The following is a 22,382-nucleotide window of genomic DNA, read 5'->3' on the forward strand; positions in this document are numbered from 1 at the left end:
AGGTCCAACATACCATGTTACAAGCAGCTTCTGATTGTCTCTAGCTCACTTTAATCCGCAGACACTAGCATTCTCTAGAATGGCATATACTCAGGGCTATTTTTCAGCAGGCTCCAGCAGGAACTGAGGCCCTTATTCTAGTTCACTCTTTCTGACAAAATATTTCTTAGATGGACAAAACCATGTGCACTGCAGGTGAGGCAGGTGTTACTTGTGCAGAGATAATTAGATTTGGGTGGGGTTTTACACCTGCCTCACCTGCAGTGCACATGGTTTTGTCCATCTAAGAAATATTTTGTCAGAAAGAGTGAACTAGAATAAGGGCCTCAGTTCCTGCTGGAGCCTGCTGAAAAATAGCCCTGCATATACTTCATTTGGTGCCTCACTTTTAGCTTTGAGGCTCTCTCTATAACTCACTCTCTTGCACAGTCCATGAAGCTGTTGTAATTCTCAAAAACAGACTGAAGGCTAATGGCCCCCATACACTACAACGAATTTGCACAATTTTCATTTGATTACGACCTTTCGGCCCGATATATTGTTTGTAAAGTGTCAAATCGCATGTGTTTTCCAGCCGATCCAATGCGCAGTCCTGTGAATGTCGGATATGAGCCCCTAGATCACTCGTACTGCACCATTGATTTCTCAGAATCGGACGGAGAAAAGGAGTGCTCTTTGTGCATGCAATATATTGCAGGAAGTTTGACTTGCGGGGGGGGGGGGGGGGGGGGTTAAAGGGAAATTGCATCTGACTTCAGGGTCAGACATATCGTTGTAGTGTATAGGGCCCTGTACTTGTTCTGAAATATTTCATTAATTCCCCTTTATTTTCTAGAAACCCAAAAGCTTAGCTCTCTTTTCTGTACTCTATTAATCCTTTGTTTATTTTATGTAATTTGTTTTGTAGTATTCAAAAGTGCATAAGATAATTCTAGAAGTAAAGTGTTACAGGGAATTGAATCCATAGATGTATGGCCAACGTAAGGCAAATCTTAAATCTGTTAATTTTCTCGTGAAGCAGGATCTGGGATTCCTCTTGGTGTCTGGACGTACTGGGAATCCATTGGGTGGAATAGTAAAATACAACGTCATGGCTGAAGGAAAAGTTCTAGGACCTCAAGCTTACTTTACAAGCCAGGGGGCTATTTACATTCTCTTCGGGCTTGGTAAGCCTTGTTCTTTGCTTAACGTATAGGTGTTTCTTCTTATAATTGTTATAAAGAGAATACTATACAGGTTGAATATCCCTTATCCGAATATCCCTTATCTGAATATCCCTTATCTGAATATCCCTTATCTGAATATCCCTTATCTGAATATCCCTTATCTGAATATCCCTTATCTGAATATCCCTTATCTGAATATCCCTTATCTGAATATCCCTTATCCAAATTATCCCTTGTCCATAGATTCCAGAATTATTATTCATTTTTTTTTGGTAAAAGAACTACTGGGACATCTGTAACAGCACTGCTGAGGACATGATATGTAACTGGCACTACTGGGGACATGATATGTAACTGGCACTACTGGGACATCTGTAACAGCACTGCTGAGGACATGATATGTAACTGGCACTACTGGGGACATGATATGTAACTGGCACTACTGGGACATCTGTAACAGCACTGCTGAGGACATGATATGTAACTGGCACTACTGGGGACATCTGTAACAGCACTGCTGAGGACATGATATGTAACTGGCACTACTGGGGACATCTGTAACAGCACTGCTGAGGACATGATATGTAACTGGCACTACTGGGGACATCTGTAACAGCACTGCTGAGGACATGATATGTAACTGGCACTACTGGGGACATCTGTAACAGCACTGCTGAGGACATGATATGTAACTGGCACTACTGGGGACATCTGTAACAGCACTGCTGAGGACATGATATGTAACTGGCACTACTGGGGACATCTGTAACAGCACTGCTGAGGACATGATATGTAACTGGCACTACTGGGGACATCTGTAACAGCACTGCTGAGGACATGATATGTAACTGGCACTACTGGGGACATCTGTAACAGCACTGCTGAGGACATGATATGTAACTGGCACTACTGGGGACATCTGTAACAGCACTGCTGAGGACATGATATGTAACTGGCACTACTGGGGACATCTGTAACAGCACTGCTGAGGACATGATATGTAACTGGCACTACTGGGATATCTGTAACTGGCACTACTGAGGACATGATATGTAACTGGCACTACTGGGGACATCTGTAACAGCACTGCTGAGGACATGATATGTAACTGGCACTACTGGGGACATGATATGTAACTGGCACTACTGGGGACATGATATGTAACTGGCACTACTGAGGACATGATATGTAACTGGCACTACTGGGGACATGATATGTAACTGGCACTACAGGGGACATGATATGTAACTGGCACTACTGGGGACATGATATGTAACTGGCACTACTGGGGACATGATATGTAACTGGCACTACTGAGGACATGATATGTAACTGGCACTACTGGGGACATGATATGTAACTGGCACTACTGGGGACATGATATGTAACTGGCACTACTGGGGACATGATATGTAACAGGCACTACTGGGGACATCTGTAACAGCACTGCTGAGGACATGATATGTAACTGGCACTACTGGGGACATGATATGTAACTGGCACTACTGGGGACATGATATGTAACAGGCACTACTGGGGACATGATATGTAACTGGCACTACTGGGGACATGATATGTAACAGGCACTACTGGGGACATGATATGTAACAGGCACTACTGGGGACATGATATGTAACAGGCACTACTGGGGACATGATATGTAACAGGCACTACTGGGGACATGATATGTAACAGGCACTACTGGGGACATGATATGTAACAGGCACTACTGGGGACATGATATGTAACAGGCACTACTGGGGACATGATATGTAACAGGCACTACTGGGGACATGATATGTAACTGGCACTACTGGGGACATGATATGTAACAGGCACTACTGGGGACATGATATGTAACAGGCACTACTGGGGACATGAATTGTAACAGGCACTACTGGGGACATGAATTGTAACAGGCACTACTGGGGACATGATATGTAACAGGCACTACTGGGGACATGATATGTAACAGGCACTACTGGGGACATGATATGTAACAGGCACTACTGGAGACATGATCTGTAACTGGCACTACTGGGGACATGATATGTAACTGGCACTACTGGGGACATGATATGTAACTGGCACTACAGGATCTGGAACTGCCCCTACTGGGGACAGGATCTGGAACTGCCCCTACTGGGGACAGGATCTGGAACTGCCACTACTGGGGACAGGATCTGGAACTGCCACTACTGGGGACAGGATCTGGAACTGCCACTACTGGGGACAGGATCTGGAACTGCCACTACTGGGGACAGGATCTGGAACTGCCATTAAATATGTGCAAGAAAATGATTGATTGGCATTCAAATTCAGTGTCTGAGATTGTACACAAACCTTGTGTTTAATGTGTAAATACAACATACCTCAAAATACCTAATTGAAATAAGAATATTCCAAAATACGGAATAATCCGTTATCCAAAATTCTTCTGGTCCCGAGCATTTTGTATAAGGGATACTCAACCTGTACTTTTAATTAAATGTATTTAGTGTCTACAAAATACAAATACCATTATTTCAAATGTTTCCATTTTATATGACAAATTTCCCTGTTTAAAGCATCATACACATTTTAAAAATGTAGTATACGTTGCTGAAAATCTATATATGATAATATACACATACACACTTTCCTGATGGACATTTGTGTCTCTTTTTAGTTTGGAAGCATTAACGACACAGTACAATGACAATGGCATTATGGGCAATGCTTATTAAGTGCATGGGGCCTGATTCATGTTTGTAATTAAGCAAACAAAGTAAGTAAGTTTGGGTACGTTTTCTAAAGCTTCTGAAATTGAAAAGAGGAGATGTTGTCCATAGCAACCAATCAAATTCTGTCTATCATTTTATAGGATGCAATAGAGAAACTATAGACAGAATCTGATTCGTTGCTATGGGCAACATTACTTCTTAATTTCCAGAAGCATTAGTAAATGTACCCCTTTGTCAAACCATGATAACATGTAAAGGGAGCAAATATATATTTAAATACTGGCTGCTTTTGCTTGTAGCCCACACATGTTAGACCGCTTTATTTTTACATTGCAATTTAGATTAAAGTTTAAACACATAACTCTGTAGATGTTATATCTGCCCCACCTCCAGTGCACATGAGGGGTTAGTCAGATCACTGATCACTGTTGTATAAATTTGCATGGTGATCGATTATCAAACCGTACTGATCACAGTACACACGGCGCAACGCCAAACAGTGTAAAAATACAGCAATCTTTTTCATTGCAAGCCAGCCACATTTTGATTGAAAGTTGCCATTTGAGGGTGGACACTGCTGTTTTCTGGGAGTGTCAGGGAAAACGCAGGCGTGCCCAGGTATTTTCAGGGAGGGCGTGTCATGTGAATTCCGTCCTTGATCAGCTTGTCTTTATCGCAGAATTGTGGAAGGGTCAAGGTTACGCACAGACTGGAAAATATTAGATGGTGAGTGAGTTGTATATGGATTTGCAGCTGTACGACGATCCGCAACATTTTCACAAACCATTTGCAGACTTGCATGGTGTGGGTTTGGCGCTGGCTATCTGATCACAGGGTTTTGCAAAATCGCAGAGCAGCGATCAGGTCTGAATAACCCCCATGCTTTCGCCCAGTTACTTGCTTTTTTGCTTTACTTTCAAACATGAATCAGACCTCGGGAAGAATGTTGGTGATGCTTTGTTAAAAGCGATGTCAAAGCATTATATTTGGACTAAAGCTGGGTACACAGTGAGTGATTTATCGTCTGATCAGGCAGATCGCACCAACATATTCCTCAGATATCTCAGTGATTCGGTGTTTATCATGGTGGGTATACAGCAAACCGAATGACAAACACAATGTTAGACCGATTTGATGTCACATTCATGCCTCTCCGTAGAATGGAGCGGATGAAGGTTGTTCTAGTGTGTACAAGAGCATTGATATATTGTTCAGCCATTGGGCCTAATTCAGCATGGATTGCTAATCAGAAAATGTGCAATCTGTTTGATTATCGAACGACCCCGCTTGTACAGCATTCGCATTGTGCATGCATGGGCGGAATAAGTGAATAAATATCCGTACGCATAGCAGTCACATAGAAGTCACAGTTGGACTGACAGGAAGCCGGCGTTTAGGGGCAGAAAGGGTTTTTTGTGTTTGTGAAAACTTGCCACAGCATTTTTGGGGTGGGTTGCTGACGTCAGTGATGCCCACTTTCAGCCTGGTCCTTTAGCAGATTTTTGGTACTCCCAGGCTAGCGCAGATGGAAAAAACTGTTCAATGGTTCACTTTTTGTGAATGGATCTGCAAATGCAATGTTATTTGTAATGCATTCACAATTTTGCAAGGGATGTTTATTCTTTCTTTAGGGGCAGCAGCTTTTTGATCGCAGGCAACTGCTTTTTCTCTAACTAGCAATCCATGCTGAATTATGCCCAGTACCGAGATTGCAGTGTGTGTGCGCTCAATTTGGCTAGTTCTGAGAGAAATCGTCAGTAAAGTCAGAATGATTGTCAGTAGCTCCAGTGTGTACCCAGCTGCTATTAACTATCATTGTTTTTCTGTGTCTGTACAAACCGTTAACTCCCACCCACTGGTACTGCATTTACATTGTATACATAATCATTTCTGGATTCTAGATAAAAAAAAAGGGTACTTGTGAGTTATCTGGGCGCCCGATTTTTGGTCGTATACGCATCGCGTCGCATCGCATGGCATCGCATGTTAACCAAATGGCATGCGACGCGACGAGATGACCACCCGAACCCGATTTTACATCGGGTACTATGTAAAGTGATCACGTCGCATCGCATGTTAACCACATGGCATGCGATACGATGCGATGCGATACCACCCGATTTTTGCAGTGTAAAACCCCCAAGAAAGTGTCCCAAAAAGTGACACAATGTCAGTCCCAGTGTCCATGGCGACGTGGGCACCTGTGAAGCCCGCGAAGGGACACGCTTACCTGTGAAGGTATCCGTGTCCCCTCGCGGGGCTCGCTGCGCTCGCCACGCTTCGGGCTCGGTGGCTCGCTGCGCTCGCCACACTATTATATTCTCACTCCACGCCCTAGTGGATAGTAGGGCATGAAAAGGTCGTAGGATGCGTACCGCCGCCCCTCGCGGGCTCGCTGCGCTCGCCACGCTTCGGGTTCACGTTGATAGTGGAGTGGCTGTGAGCATCCAATATCATTCATCCATATCATGCATATCTGACACATTAAGGACAACTGAATTAAAGGTAATAACTGTGTAATTAACATAAGAATGAAATAAATTAGAATAACAAATAATCATAAAGCACACAATAATCAATCAACATCATGATTTATCAACTAACGTGAGCGCATGCAGAATACGCTCAAATGTGTTGTCTCTCGCCAGGCATTTTCGCCACACGAACTCCTGCATGTAGGAATCTAGATGATGGCGGGCTGTGCCCCGCTGGCGTTTGTTGCGCCATTTTGCACACCCCCATAGTCGCTCAATGTTCTGTGTGTGTGCACCAGTCTCTGGGTCGACGAAGTTGAAGCGGTGATTTACCCGCAAGTGGCTGTAACCAGCCCGCTCCAGTTCACTGGTTTGGTAGGCGCGCCAGCAATCACTTACGATGGTGCTGCCAGGTGCCACGTGCTGCACAATTGCACCAATGAGAGTGGGTGCATCTCGTTTGGGAACTGCAACCATAAAACAGTCCCCTGTCTCCCGGCACACTCCTCCGAACACCCACTGCTGTGGGAGTACTCTGCCAACATTGGCCTTGCGTTTCACAAACAGGGTTTCATCAACCTCCACCATTTTCCCTGGGCCTCCAATCTGCTGCTGTGGCTGTGCCATTAAATCACATTGGCATGCCTCCCGCATCAAGGCGTTGTAAAAAATGGTGCTTTTATTGCAGAGTTTTAAATTCTTTGCACAGAATTCGATTGATGTCAGTTCATCACACCAGCACCAGATAAACCGCAGGATCGTCATGAATGGGAGCCTGCACCCAGGATAGAATAGGGAGGCCCGCAGACTCTGTTTTTTGCTGCAGCTTTTAATATAGCAGCGCCATTTGCGCTCTTTCAGGGACAGGCGCATAGGGTGGCCATTTGGGCATGTGGCAGTCAATGGGAGCAGCCCTTTCTCCTGCAGGAATGCGACTGTCTCTTCCTCTGTTTTTGGGAGGCTGAAGATGCCATCAACCACAGCCATTTTGGCAATAATAGTGTAAGGGGTGAAATGAGGCAGGTGTAAGGGGCCAAATGGGGCAATATTGGGGTAAATGTCCAATAATTCACCTCAGAAATATGCAACAACGCTGAAAATCAATATCTGTCTCACTCAAACACTTGCTCTCTCCTCTGGAAACTACCTCACACTGTTTTTCTGCCAGATGTGCCAGAGGGCGGGTTTAAAAATGGGCGGGAAGTGTAAACATCGCGTCGCATCGCATCCCATTGTATACCATACAATAAGCATACGATGCGACGAGATACGACGCGATGGAAAATCGCGTCGCATCGCGTCGTATCGTATGCTTATTATAATGGCATGCGATGACCACATCGGGCGCCCGGATAACTCACAAGTACCAAAAAATGTAACAATAGCAATGTTCTGCTTTCCCTATTGAGAATTACTGGTAGATGTTCTCTTCTTCTAGGGAACATACAGGCTGTTGCATTGAGAGATATATATGCACAGGCTAAAAACAGAGATAGTTTTCCAAGTATTCTTCAGAAAAATGAGCCAGACTGGGAGAAGCGGAGAGCTGTCAATCTGTCCAAATTGATCAATGTTTACAGGTATCTATCTATCTTCAGACATTTGTATTGGTACAGTATTTTCTGTATTATATTACTATACAGTGGATGAATTATCTATGGATATGCCATCATACACTTTCCCCTGTATTTCACCCTATAAGCCACTAGGCTCCTCTGTTTATGCCACCTTCAGGTGCCCTTTTTTTTCCACCAGAGCCCTCCTTATGTCCCTTTTATGCAAAAAAAAAATCAATGCGAATGTTCCATATCATACATGCCTACCTGACCCTCTCCATGAGGGAGAAAATGCTCGTTCCTGGTGGTGAAACACCTTTCTTATCAATTAACTACCTCACCACAGGTGATGAATTACCAGGGAATCCCAGGAACAGAGCATTTTCTCCCTCATGGAGATGGTCAGGTAGGCAAATATGTTCCATATATTTTAGAAAATGTAAACCCAAGTGTAATTCCCCATAACATGGAGTGTCAGACGGGACACTCCCAGATCCACTCATGTCAAATACATCTATATCAAATTAAATAAAGGAAGCAAAGCAGGGCTTTATCCTAACACTGCCAGCACAGCAAGTAGCACTCCCATCAGTGCACATTCTAATGGTTCCCCACACAGTTCTTCCAGCACATTAGTTAGTGTGGGGGCCACTAACAGAACCTTCTTTGGAGGTTCACAAATGGATTTCTGACAGACACAGGTTGGAGTGCTAAGTAACCTAGGATCTACAGTAGGTTATATACCTTGGAGAAGTACTGTAGGGCAGCCAAAGCTCATAATGCGCCTCATTGTAGGACATTCTAACTACTCCCAGATGTAGATCCATCTTATGGTCCGCAGTCAAGCTTCATAACGCCTCAGTGTAGGAGGTGCACAGCTCCAGGACCCAAACTCCCATCAAACAATAAGGTCCTAATTTCACCCCTTTCTTCCCTTGTGCTTTAGAGTTTTTGCTTCGTTGTTCCATCTCAGCACAACTGGTGCACAGTTATTTTTAGCAGAGTTTCATGCACTGTATGAAAAGTGTAGGGTGCAGGCATTGTAGCAGAATGCTGATATAATAGTAGGCCCACAGAGCACTGGACCTGGTAGTTTGCATGTCAACACAAACACTGGTTCTACTTCTTCCAACCAATCAAGAAGCATCAATAACTGATATCAGTAATTTATGGTTGGTTGGTTCTTCCATTCATTCCTTCTTATACAGCCATTTTAAAGAGTAATGCAACGTTAAGCATTAATCATCGTGTAGATATATAGCCTGCGGTATTGGACATTACAGTACTATTTGTTTTACAGTGCTGGAGTGACGTTTCTGCAAGTCATACCTGTATTTGGGAGCAACTGCAGTGATCTGCTTGTCACAACCAAAGAGGGACTCTCTCTTCTGAGGGGGCAAGATCTGGAACAGCGATGGAGCATCCGTCTTAGCAATATTCAAAGGTTCTTACTCTATTTATGTATTTGCAAATGTCACCGGGAATTTCCAAAACTATAAATGTGCTTTCTCTCACATAAAACATGACATTCCTTTGACACTGCCTAGAATCACCTATGAGTCACTTTCATGAGGGCAGTGATTGTCTCTTTCTGTAGGATATGTTTGATTTGTAGATATATAGCTGATCTATTCCATTTCTCCCTCTAGTTCTCCTCAGCCTGGTTACTTTAACAAAGATGGAGACCTGGATTTTCTATTACAGATTCAGAGCAGTAAGACTGAAAAAAAGGTGCGTACGATTTTACAGGTGTTCAGTGTTACTGACTCCCAGCTATCTCAGTGTGCAGTGTTACTGGCTCCCAGCTATCACAGTGTGCAGTGCTATTGGTTCCCAGCCATCACATTGGGCAGTACTACTGGCTCCCAGCCATCACAGTGTGCAGTGTTAGTGACCCTCAGCTGTCACAGTGTGCAGTGTTACTGGCTCCCAGCTATCACAGTGTGCAGTGCTATTGGTTCCCAGCCATCACATTGGGCAGTACTAATGGCTCCCAGCCATCACAGTGTGCAGTGTTAGTGACTCTCAGCTGTCACAGTGTGCAGTGTTACTGGCTCCCAGCTATCACAGTGTGCAGTGTTACTGACTCCCAGTTTGTGTACAGTGTTACTGGCTCCCAGCTATCATGCTGTGCAGTGCTATTGGCTCCCAGCCATCACATTGTGCAGTGCTACTGGCTCCTAGCCATCATAGTATGCAGTGTTAGTGACCCTCAGCTTTCACAGTGTGCAGTGTTTCTGATTTCCAGCTGTCACAGTGTGCAGTGTTACTGACTTCCAGCTAATGTGCAATGTTAGTGACTCCCAGCTATCACAGTGTGCAGTGTTACTGACTCCCAGCTGTCAGTGTGCAGTGTTACTGACTCCCAGCTGTCAGTGTGCAGTGTTACTGACTCCCAGCTGTCAGTGTGCAGTGTTACTGACTCCCAGCTGTCAGTGTGCAGTGTTACTGACTCCCAGCTAGTGTGCAATGTTACTGACTCCCAATTGTCAGTGTGCAGTGTTACTGACTCCCAGCTAGTGTGCAATGTTAGTTACTCCCAGCTATCACAGTGTGTAGCCAGTTCCTATAGCGACTAGTTGCATTGCTATGGAAGAGGGTGCGTACGCACATGCCTGCACACAGACAAGGGCAAACTGTTCTTGGCAAACAAGTTGTGTTTGCCGCAAATAGGCTGCAAGATGAATATTGACAAAAAACCTGTGACCTGGCCCTCCAAGTCACATGTGGTTAGACAAGCCATTACCTGATTGTCTGATGTTTTTCTCTATAACTTTAAAAATTTTCTCTGAAGCCTGTAAATACAGCAACTGTTTTTTTTTTACACAAAAATGTGTGTCATTCGCAATGTGATGCAGCTAGTATGCATCACTATACTGTGCTGATTAACTTGATATGTACCACTAGTATTTCTATATGCGACTGAGTGAATACGCAATACAAGTGAACTTGCAGCCTCTGGATTATAGCACTTTGTGTACGTCCTCAGAGACAGCCGCACACAGTACAGTCTTCTGGTGAGTCCCAGTTACATTGCATTGCGACTAATACACATTTTTGGGTAAAAACACGCAAAAAAAATTGGACAGCGTTAGCAGAGTCACATTGGATGTAGGGCACCAAGAGGCGCAGTTTGGTGCGACTGCATTGATAAGGTATTAGGACACATCTGTATTTGTAATACAGCATGACCACTGCACAATAATCTTTGTGTATGAAAGTACAATTATGAGCTTTGTCAAATGAGATTGAAGGCTGAGAAGTGTATGTGTAATAGTGCAGTGACTGTATACCTGCTTGTGTGATCCATGTGCAGAACGTAAAATCAGATTATTCCTGTGCAGTATCAAAGCTTCTGGAAAATGCTTTGAAGACCTTCCTAGCTTACAGAAAGTATATTAACAATAAATCATCTTTATGCATGGTTAGCTCTCCACTCTCTATCCATGTGTGTATATCTGTAATACAGACGTACACAGAATTGCATGTATTACATCCTGGTAGTGTGAGTGAGATGACGTTTGTTGTTATTAACTGTATACAGGCATGGCTTATGCTGACTATAATACCCCTTTCACACTGCACTTTTAAAACGGTACATTGCCGTTTTTTTTCCATTTTAAAACGTTTAAGGCTGCAATGTGAAAGTGCCAGAGTTGATTTACCGGTTAAAGTTAACTGGTATTTCAACACGTTTAAAAAGCAGAGTCCTACACGGTTCAAAGCCGTTTTTTAGGCAGTGTGAATGGCTCTATTTCTATGGCTTGAAACGTGTCCCTTGAGGGTTAAACAGGTTAAATGTGTGAATGGTTTTAAATGCTTTTTAAAAAGGTTTTCACCTGCAATGTGAAAGGTCTTAAGGTTCAGACCCGTTTTAAAGTCCCATTTAAAAATACAGGGTCAATACCCGTTTCTGCAATGTGAAAGCAGTATAAGACACCAATTATTTGGTAATAAAGCAGAGGATAGGGCAGGAGCCAAAAGTCAAAACATTGGGTATTCCCATAAAGTCAATGTGAACAATGTCACTGGAGTAAGAGAACTCTTTATTGAACTCTCAAACTACCAATAGTTTTGTTATTTCATGAAGAATTGATATATAAACAATAGCAAGTGCACACTTTGCAGAGCCAGAAGACAGTCTGGTCTGATAATTATACACGTGTAATACCTATGTACAAACTGTCACAAAAACATGCATAAAGGACAACTAAAATGTGTCCAGTAAAGAGTTAACTGATTAAACCATCTTTTTGATAAGGTGAAAAATATAGGGGTATATTCAATGCTTTTTGCGAGCTGTAACAGTGAGCAGAGCTGACTGCTCGCTGTCACAGCTCGCATGGTTAGTATTCAACTGACCCCCTGCACACGATGTTTCCACATCGCTGCAAAAATCCAGCGACATGGAAACGGCGTCTGCGGCCACTTAAACAGCAAGGCTCATGGCTAAATGCAGCAGGCTCCCTGCATTAGCCGCGAGCCTCGCTATTTGGGGGAATCCTCGCCATCATCAGACAGCAAGGGTTCCCCGAAACATTGAATATGGTGAGTGGCCGGCGCAGGGGTTAAACGGCAAGGGTCGCTTGTTTTCAGCGATCCCCACTATTAAACCCCCTCGCCAACCGCATTGAATACTGCCCATAGTGTTTATATGTTCTTAGGCTGATGGCCCTTATTTGAGTTTTGGCTGAGCGTAGGAAATCCTAAACATAACAGTAGTTTATCTAGAATATAGTAAATCACCAGGTATTCAACTGGCATTTCTGTATGTAATTATGAAAATGCTTCCAAAATATAAAGCAAAAATATAGTAACGGTAATTATTTGTTGGATTCTTTCCAATGAAAGATAATTAAACAATGTTTTAGGTAAGCACAGAGTGTCATTCTTGTATCAAAGGTAATATGTCTGTGATTAGAGGGGTGATGAGTCTACAGATCCCTCCAGTGGTGTGTGTAAGAGATGGCATCTGCACACCATATACGGTACCAATAGTTAGTGAATGGTGTGTGAGAGCACCTCTGTCCTATACCTGGTATTATGAAGAAGGTAGTGGGCATCTGCTGTTTGGCTTACACACACAGGCAGAGTGTAGTACATAGGCAGAGAACCAGATCCAATGAGAGCCTGAATTGTTGAGAATAAAAGTAAGTGAAAGAAAAAGGCTGCTGCTGCTGCCTTCTAGGTGTGGGAACCCACAGTGTGCAGCTGGTGAGGGAATGTGTATGAGAGTACCAATTCAGAAAAGATGCTGTAGTTGAACCTGTGGGTAACTGTGCCTGATTCAGACCTTATCGCTGCTCTATGAAATTGCAGAGACCTTTGATAAGATAGCCGCCCCTCCAGTGTTAAAACCTGCCCTGTGCAAGGCTGCAAATTGCTTATGAAAAACACGCGGTACTTGTTTCTTAGCACGGCGCCCATCGCATCGCATACCATAAGGCATACAATGGTATCAATGTTAGCCGATGTTATACAATTTTAAATTGTATACCATCGAATTGTATGGCATATACAATGGTATACGATTTTAAATTGTATAAGCACCCTAATGGGTGTTTTCAATGTTAAATGCACCCCCACGCCACCCGTACTATCAACGGCAACCCGAAGCGTGGCGAGCACAGCCCCACTATCCACATCGGCGTGGAGTTGATTTTATATAGTGTGGTGACCCAGCGAGCCCGAAGTGTGGCAAGGGGAAGCGGAATACATGTGAAGTAATGCTCGTCCCCTCGCGGGGCTCGCTGCGCTCGCCACGCTTCGAGCTCAGTGGCTCGCTGCGCACGCTACACTATATAACTTCAACTCCACACCGACTTGGATAGTGGGGATATGAAAAGGTCGAAGGATGCGTACCGCCGCCCCTCGCGGGCTCGCCACACTTCGGGTTGGCGTTGATAGTGGCGGTGGCGTGGGGGTGCATTTTAACATTGTAAGCACCTATTAAGGTGCTTATACAATTAAAAATTGTAAATACAATTTAAAATCACATCGCATTGCATTGTATGCCATTGTATGCCATATACAATGGTATACAATTTAAAATTTAATACAATGCCATACGACTGAATATCGTGGGCGCCGTGCTAGGAAACAAGTACCAAACACGCTGATCAGCAAATAGCTGGAGATCCATTCAATGACCATCTAATGATATTTCCAGTGTGTGCAGTCTGTGCCTGTGGATAGAAACAGGGTGATTGAGGCCGGAGCTGACATCATACACCCTCGTTGAAAACTCTTGTGTATGCCTGTGTTATCCCTGACACTCCCAGAAAACAAATGCGAAGGGAAAAGGGGACGGGGAGGGTAGACCAGTGCACAGGTGAAGGGTTTTGATTGAGTTTAAACAGAGTAATTTTTAATCCACAAATATAGTCCTATAGGAGAATATTAATTTTCTCGAATAATTCAGAATAGTGGAGGTGCACCCTTGAGAGTGATTGGGGTATTTCAAAGAGAAAGGAGAAGAAAGACTGTCTTTTTTGTTGGGACGCTCTTGTTTGGAGATTAATAAACGTAATCTCAATTATAGTAGTTATGAGACAGGTAGGTGGTCAGTAGGGGAAACGCCAAAAAAAAAACACTCAGAAGACGCCCCTGATATAACAGTCAATACTAGTATAACAAGTAGAAGAAGAGAAGAAGTGTAGAAATGAAGATTGTGGGGTGTATTCACTGTTGGTCGTTAGGTCCATTCTGTCTAAAACAGCATATTTTACGCCTGAAAAAAAAGTCTAGATGAATTGTAGTATTCACTATCATTTTTTCTAGACAGTCTAAAGCATTTCACCTGTCAACTCTTTTCGTTTGCCTCTCCTGTCTAAATGAGTCATTTGGACTTTTTGTTTCACTTTGTCTAAACTCAGCCATGATAATCTGATTTAGCCTATTCAGTGTCTGATTGTCTAAATGGATTCTACAGTTTTCAGGCAGGCTTTAGACAAAGTGAACTAGACAATTTCTTCTGTCGGGACTAGTCTACAAAACATAAAATATTATTTAATTTATGTAGTTTTTTTAATTAATCAATGTCATTTATTGTCATTTTGCTTATAAATACATTATGTATGTTTATTATTGTCTATATGAATATATTTAGATTTTTTTCATTTTTTTTTTTTACTCTACCCATGTAGCATTGTGTTTTACTGCAGTGTTGTACCCATGTGATGTTTTTACCCAAGATTCTGTTATCCCTCACTCCTATTTTGAGACTGTCAACCTTTTACGTAACCACCATGCCGACCTAACCACCTGTCATCCTAATGACCATGTCGACCTTCCACCATGTCGACCTAATGACCCTGTCGACCCTCCACCTGTCAACCTAACCCCCATGGTCTACCTAACCATGTCGACCTTCCACCATGTCAACCTTCCACCATGTCGACCTAATCCACATGTCAACCTAATCCACCTGTCAACCTAACCCCCATGGTCAACCTAATGACCCCGTCAACCTTCCACCTATCGACCTAACCACCATGCCGACCTAATGACCATGTCGGCCTTCCACGCGTCGACTGTCAACCTAACCCCCATGGTCGACCTAACCATGTCGACCTTCCACCATGTCAACCTTCCACCATGTCGACCTAATCCACATGTCAACCTAACCCCCATGGTCAACCTAATGACCCCGTCAACCTTCCACCTATCGACCTAACCACCATGCCGACCTAATGACCATGTCGGCCTTCCACACGTCGACCGTCCACCATGTCGACCTAATGACCCTGTCGACCCTCCACCTGTCAACCTAACCCCCATGGTCGACCTAACCATGTCGACCTTCCACCATGTCAACCTTCCACCATGTCAACCTTCCACCATGTCGACCTAATCCACATGTCAACCTAACCCCCATGGTCAACCTAACCCCCATGGTCAACCTAATGACCCCGTCAACCTTCCACCTATCGACCTAACCACCATGCCGACCTAATGACCATGTCGGCCTTCCCACGCGTCGACCGTCCACCATGTCGACCTAATGACCCTGTCGACCCTCCACCTGTCAACCTAACCCCCATGGTCGACCTAACCATGTCGACCTTCCCCCATGTCAACCTTCCCCCATGTCAACCTTCCACCATGTCAACCTTCCACCATGTCAACCTAATCCACATGTCAACAAAATCAGGTGCAGGTGGTCAGCAGGTGGTCAGCAAAGGGGGGGGGGGTGTGTGTGAAGGAGGCCAGCAGGGGGGGTGAAGGGGGCCATCAGGGCGGGGGGGGGGGGATGAAGGAGGCCAGCAAACGGGGGGGGGGGGGGTGTGTGAAGGAGGCAAGCGGGGAGGGGGGGGGTAGGCAGAGTACACAGATACAAGGGGAGGGAGCATACAGGCGGGCACTCCAGGAGGCATCCATGCCGAGATCACGGCTGTGCTATCACAACCCCATATCACCTCCGTCCCCATCCACCCACCATGCAATGCCCGCTCTGCATCTAGTAATCCCCCACCTGCCCTGCAGCTTCTAATCCCCCGCAAGGTGTCTGCCCGCTGACCGGCTGCGCACAGCGTGCGGGCACTTCAGGTGGCTGAGATCGCGGCTGTGCTGTCCTCCTGCTGTCCGCCCACAGCGTCTACAATCCCCCGTGAGCTTTCCTCCTGCTGTCCGCCCGCTGCCCGGCGGTGGCAGCCGGGCAGACAGCGGCCGGACAGCTCACGGGGGATTGTAGACGCTGTGGGCGGACAGCAGGAGGACAGCACAGCCGCGATCTCAGCCACCTGAAGTGCCCGCACGCTGTGCGCAGCCGGTCAGCGGGCAGACACCTTGCGGGGGATTAGAAGCTGCAGGGCAGGTGGGGGATTACTAGATGCAGAGCGGGCATTGCATGGTGGGTGGATGGGGACGGAGGTGATATGGGATTGTGATAGCACAGCCGCGATCTCGGCATGGATGCCTCCTGGAGTGCCTGTCCGCTGAGCGGCAGCCAGTCAGTGGGCAGACACCTTGCAGCGGGGGATTAGTAGATGCAGGGCGGGTGGGGGATTACTAGATTCAGCGGCATTGCATGGTGGCTGGACGGGAACGGAGGCGGTTGTACCCGGAGACCCAGCAGGGAGGGTGGGATGGAGGGATTAGTGTTTATTGAACTCCCCTGCATGTGCATGAAAAGAAGCAGGGGAGTTAGAAGAAAATAAAAGTTTACATTCACAATAGCACCTCTCCAAAAAAGCAAATGGAGTGTGTGTGTGTGTGTGTGACTGTCCAGGCCTGCAGGCGAATTGGACATGCCCCCTTTCGCCTCATTGGTTTTTAACGCCAGGAGGTGTTCTGAACTGATTTCACCCTGAAAACACTAAATGGTGAAAGGGTGAAACACAATTCGCCTGTCTAGCTGATGTAAAAGCTAGAACAGGCGGAACTACATCAGCTAACGACGGACCCTGAATATGCCCCTGTGTCTTTTAAAAATGAACTTTTATTATTGCATCTCTAAAACAGACACTAGACACACTTACCGTGTTTCCCCGATAATAAGACCTACCCCGAAAATAAGCCCTACCCTTGATTTTAGACACTGGTCCAAAATAAGTCCTACCCCAAAAATAAGCCCTATCAAAATTTTCCTAAGCCGAGTGCGTGCACTTACTTCTGTAACCCCACCTCGCTAACCCCCTTCACCGCCGCCTTGCTTGTACAGGCTTCTACTGTACCGTAGAAGCTGTTGCAGCTCCTGGTCCCAGGGATGCACTGCGCCCAGTGCGTGACATCACCACGCACATCACGCGGCTGCTGTACATGGAGAGAGCAGTGGCGCAGGCAGAAAACAACATTAGTATAAAATGTTTCAAACAACGTTTTCCACAGAGTCTATGAAGAGACAATGTATCTGATATGGCAAGATTGGGGGGAGATATGTCAATCGCACAGGTAAGTACAGTAATTATTTTGAAGAGGACCCTCCTGAGTACTAATGATTCTTTGGTGATTTATACAGTAAATGAGGGTGTGCTACCATAGGCATTAGGATTTACAAGAGTTTAAAGAAAGAAGAAAGAATGCCTTTTGCTGGTGCACCTAAGAATTAACTCATAATATATAACGTTTATTGGGTATGTGTTAAAATCTTAGCGAAATAAAACCAAAACATACAACAGTCACAAACATTTATTAAAAAAGGGGGGGACGTTCCCCTGACTCAGTGTGACCCCCTGATCACCACAGCCCCTGTGTATGAGTGTTTTTATACAGTATGCAGCAGCGATGAGAGTAAATGCTCTCAGTTGGAGAGAGCTGATGGTACAGTTTCTCTCACAATCAATAGTATATCTCACCGTGAGATAACTATAATGCTGTATGTGACAGCGATGAGAGTGAGTGTTCTCAAGTGGAGAGGACTAGCGGTACAGTCTCTCTCGCGAGCCAGGTGAGGCGTGCACCCGTCCCGGGCCGTCCTCTAATGCTGCTGCCGTGAGGCTCCAAATAGCTGCTCTCGCTTCTCAAGGTTGAGCGCTGGTGAACTGCGTGTGGGGTGTGCAGGCTTGCACTTGCCTCGTTCACCCAGACGGCTCAGGGAACGCTAAGTCTGGCGCCAGACTAGCGTATGGTCACGGTGTAGACCAGTGACCGTGATCGCGCTGCAGTACAGTTCAAAATATATACATTGTATGTGGGGAGGGGAAGAGGGGGATTTACAACACACTGAGTGTGTTAAAGTCGGTCAGCGTACGCTTCGCTGTGAACGCTTCCTCAGGACCACCCGGTGGGCGCCCGGAAGCTCCTTTTATTCCCCCTATCTCATACATATTCATGAGGTGATTCGGGGTGTGTGTTTTCATGAATCAAAATCATTGGTCGGACAATAGCATGACGCTCGTGTTTCCTGACCTATGCCAGTTCCCGGTTTCCTGTTAGCGTAAATGCCCTTGCTATCTGTTAATTCCAGTATCTGACAAGAGATATGATCGTATTCAGAGAAGGAGATAAAATAATTCTGGGGTATGTATTAAAGAGAAGAAACATTGACTCTCAGTAGTATTCATTAACATCCCGATGTGCTACTCGAGACTGATGCACTATAGTTATGTTTGTCGACACATCGACATATGGTGTATGTGTGTTGTCGACTATTACAGTCATCCTCTATCTTGTTCGTACTTCTCTAATTCTTATCGGGCACCGTTTGCAGTACCGGTGTCTATACTTTATTCATTGGGCTTGTTCGTGAGCTAATTAGCGGGCATCCAATCGCAAGAATCTGGGTGTCCATAATTAGTATGCCCAGTTGGATACTACTGCACATATAGTAGACGCAAAGAACTGGATGTCATGTAGAAGAGGAGTGTACCCGCATGACGGATTTCATTTCATTAATTAACAGGGAATGCGATCATATTCAAGAGGAAATTTAGTGTGATACGTACAAATAGACATATTTTCTCTCTTATTTCGGTAGCTTACCGGTATGTCACTTTTGAGTGGTACACTCGGGTTATGCTCGTCGACACATCCACACTGGACATGTTTTCAGTGTCGACTATTACACTCGTTCTCTATTTTCCTCGAATCGCAATGATTCGTATCGTACAGTTTGTGTGGTTCTAGGCTTGTTAACCGGCTTATAGTCGGGCACTCTATCGTAAGAGTTATGCCTGTTCCCGGTTTCCTGATAGCGTAAAGTACCCTTGCTATCTATTTATTCCAGTATCTGACAGGAGATACGATCATATTCATGAAAGGAGATAAAACAATTCTAGGGTATGTATAAAAGACAACTTAACTCTTAGTTGTATCCATTGACACCCCAATGTGTTACTCGAGACTGATGCACTATAGTATTTTTGTCGACACATCGACATATGGTATCTGTGTGTTGTCGACCATTGCAGTCATCCTATTTCTTGTTCGTGTTGTGCTGGTTCTTATCGGGCACCGTCTGCAGTGCCGGTGTATATAGTTTGTGTATTGGGCTTATTCATTAACTAATTAGCGGGCATCCAATCGCAAGAATCTGGGTGTCCATAATTAATGTGCCCAGTTGGATACTGCTACACATATAGTAGACGCAAAGAACTAGATGCCACATAGAAGAGGAGTGTACCCACATGACGGGTTTCATTTCATTGGTTTGACAGGGAATGCAATCATATTCAGGAAGAAATTGAGTGTGATACGTACAAATAGACATATTTGTCTGTGGTTGATAAGTCCGGTTGGGCGTTCGTAAATGATGTAATGCAAGAGTAAGAGGACATGCGGGAAGAAGTGTATCCACATAAATTTCATGGTGTGTACGTGCTCCTATTTACGTTAGATATTCGGACTTGATCATTATGCTTTACATTAACTTTGCTCATGTGTGGGATATTCTCATATATCATCCCCTTCTCCGTAATATGAAATTGGTGTCTTCCAATTGAAATAGCAGTGTGTGAACTGGTGAAACAAAGTGATCAAAAAAAATTAATTAAAATGAGAAAACAGTGAAAAAATGGTGAAAAAATAGGTGATGGACCTGCTTATGGTCTACATATAATTCCTTTGTGCATGATTAAGTGTGATTCGAAGGTTATCTAGAGATACTTAAATAACTTTGTTAATTGATATATACATGTGTAGTTATTGAGGTGTTCCAAGGTTCTCGTTAATAAATAGTGGGGTAAAAAATCCGGTGACTTAGATGGATAGAAGTGATAATAACAAAAGATGGTGTATAGTCTAAGTAGAGTGAGAAATATAATAGATGGGAGACTGGAAGTGATAATATTAATAACGTGAAGATTGACATGATTAGAGGTTTCTGTGAACTCCAATCTTATAGAATTGATTGTCGTGAGTATGATGCTTTGCGCATGCCTAAAAAATTAATTGTTGTTGTTTCGCCTAACCACTTGGTTCGATATTGGAAACACGCTGTCATTAATGCCGTTTTGTCCCTGTTTTGTTAAAGTTCACATATATCATCCTTCATATGTAGCTAGATTTTTATATGGAATGAAGATGCATTAGAATTGGGCTTTTTATTGTGAAAGCCGTCATTATCAAGTTGTTGTAACTAACTTCTAAATTCATATATCAAACTGTCCGTGTTTGACCAATTGTGATCTCATGTCCTAGTAGCCAGACATTGGTTGTTTTATTATGATTAATTCATATCAATATGCTTGCATTTTAATCCTTTGGATTGAATTCATAATGGGCGTGGACATAGAGATATGGCTAAGTCAGGAGGAGTATGATATATCATGTTAGTGCCGCACAGAGTAGAATGTATTGTCACTTATAAGAAAACAGTGTAAACATTTTCCTCATTGAGACCTGATGGTGATAGAGTTTGCATCAAGAATATTAATCTGGCTTCTTGTTTGAGCAGCTCTTTGTCAATGTCGCCCTGACGGGTACCCATCACTACCTGCATCATTCCGTAGGCTTGGAGTCCTTTGGTATTTCCCTGGTGATATCTGAGGAAGTGCTTGGCTACTGGTGTGAGGGTCTTGCCACTTTGTTGGTCTCTTTTTGCATATTTAATGCTTGCTAGGTGTTCTGACAGTCGGATTTTTAATGTTCTTTTGGTTTTGCCAATATAATGTTTCCCACAGGGGCACTCTAAATTGTAGATAACCCCTGGGGTATCACACGTGATGTATTGGTCAATTTTGTGTTGTTTCCCATATCTGTCAGTATATGTTTTCCGGGGCATTATGAATGTGCAGACTTTGCACGTCCCACACTTGAAGGTGCCCTTTCTGTTGATCTTGGCTCTAGTTGGTTTTTCGAAGTGGCTGTGCACTAGATGGTCCCTGAGATTTTGGCATCTTCTCCAACTTATATCAATCTGATCGCCCAGTATTTCATCTAGGTCTTTATCAGTTTTCAGGATCCCAATATGCTTATTGAGCACCCCCTGCACCTGACGCCATTCTTGACAATAAGTCCCAATGAACCTGACTTTTTTATTGGGGTCTGTATCTTTATATTTGCCTGGGACTAGTAGTTGTTTAGGGGTCAGTCCCAGGACTGTCAGAGACAACCTGGGACAAGACACAAGAGAACAAGGAGGGGAAAGAAGAGGAAAGAGGGGTCCCAGAGACTGGCGAGAAGACCGCAGGGAGACCAGACGCTATCGGAGATAACCCCCACTGATTCACTCAGAATTGTCAATCTAACAACTCATACCCTCTCTGAAGCCCAGATATCCATACTTAATAAAGGACTCAGTTTTTCCCCCACTAGACCCATGAACAGATTCGAATGTGAGAAGGACCTCCATCTGTATATAAGAAAACTCTTACTTAAAAAATTTTATAGAAAGAAAAGAGAGTGCTACCCCGACCTAGTGACATCACAGGAGAATGAGGATCCCTGTCAACCTCACATTGACTCCCTTTTTAATAAATGTGACAGAGAAATGCTACAACTATTGGAAGAACTGTCAGATGAATGTGGTGGTGCATCGCCAAGCAATCCTTCCCAAAGCGAACCAGAAAAGGCGATGTCCAAATT

General features: G+C 44.3%; 1 protein-coding gene across 6 annotated transcripts in view; it reads left to right on the forward strand.

Annotated features, from left to right (window-relative positions):
• FAM234B (family with sequence similarity 234 member B) overlaps window positions 1-22,382 on the forward strand; it is a 183,886-nt gene that overhangs the window by 136,422 nt on the left and 25,082 nt on the right. For 5 of the 6 annotated variants that reach the window (XM_083156572.1, XM_083156571.1, XM_083156573.1 and 2 more), the window contains 4 exons: window positions 1,019-1,166; window positions 7,802-7,943; window positions 9,220-9,363; window positions 9,569-9,650. In XM_083156572.1, coding sequence (XP_083012698.1) covers window positions 1,019-1,166; window positions 7,802-7,943; window positions 9,220-9,363; window positions 9,569-9,650 — 516 coding nt within the window. The remainder of the gene's footprint in view (window positions 1-1,018; window positions 1,167-7,801; window positions 7,944-9,219; window positions 9,364-9,568; window positions 9,651-22,382) is intronic. The other variant, XM_083156568.1, reaches the window with a different exon arrangement.

Source organism: Crinia signifera, chromosome 8 (assembly GCF_055691185.1).
Source record: "Crinia signifera chromosome 8, ASM5569118v1, whole genome shotgun sequence".
In the NCBI taxonomy this organism is placed as follows: Eukaryota; Metazoa; Chordata; class Amphibia; order Anura; family Myobatrachidae; genus Crinia; species Crinia signifera.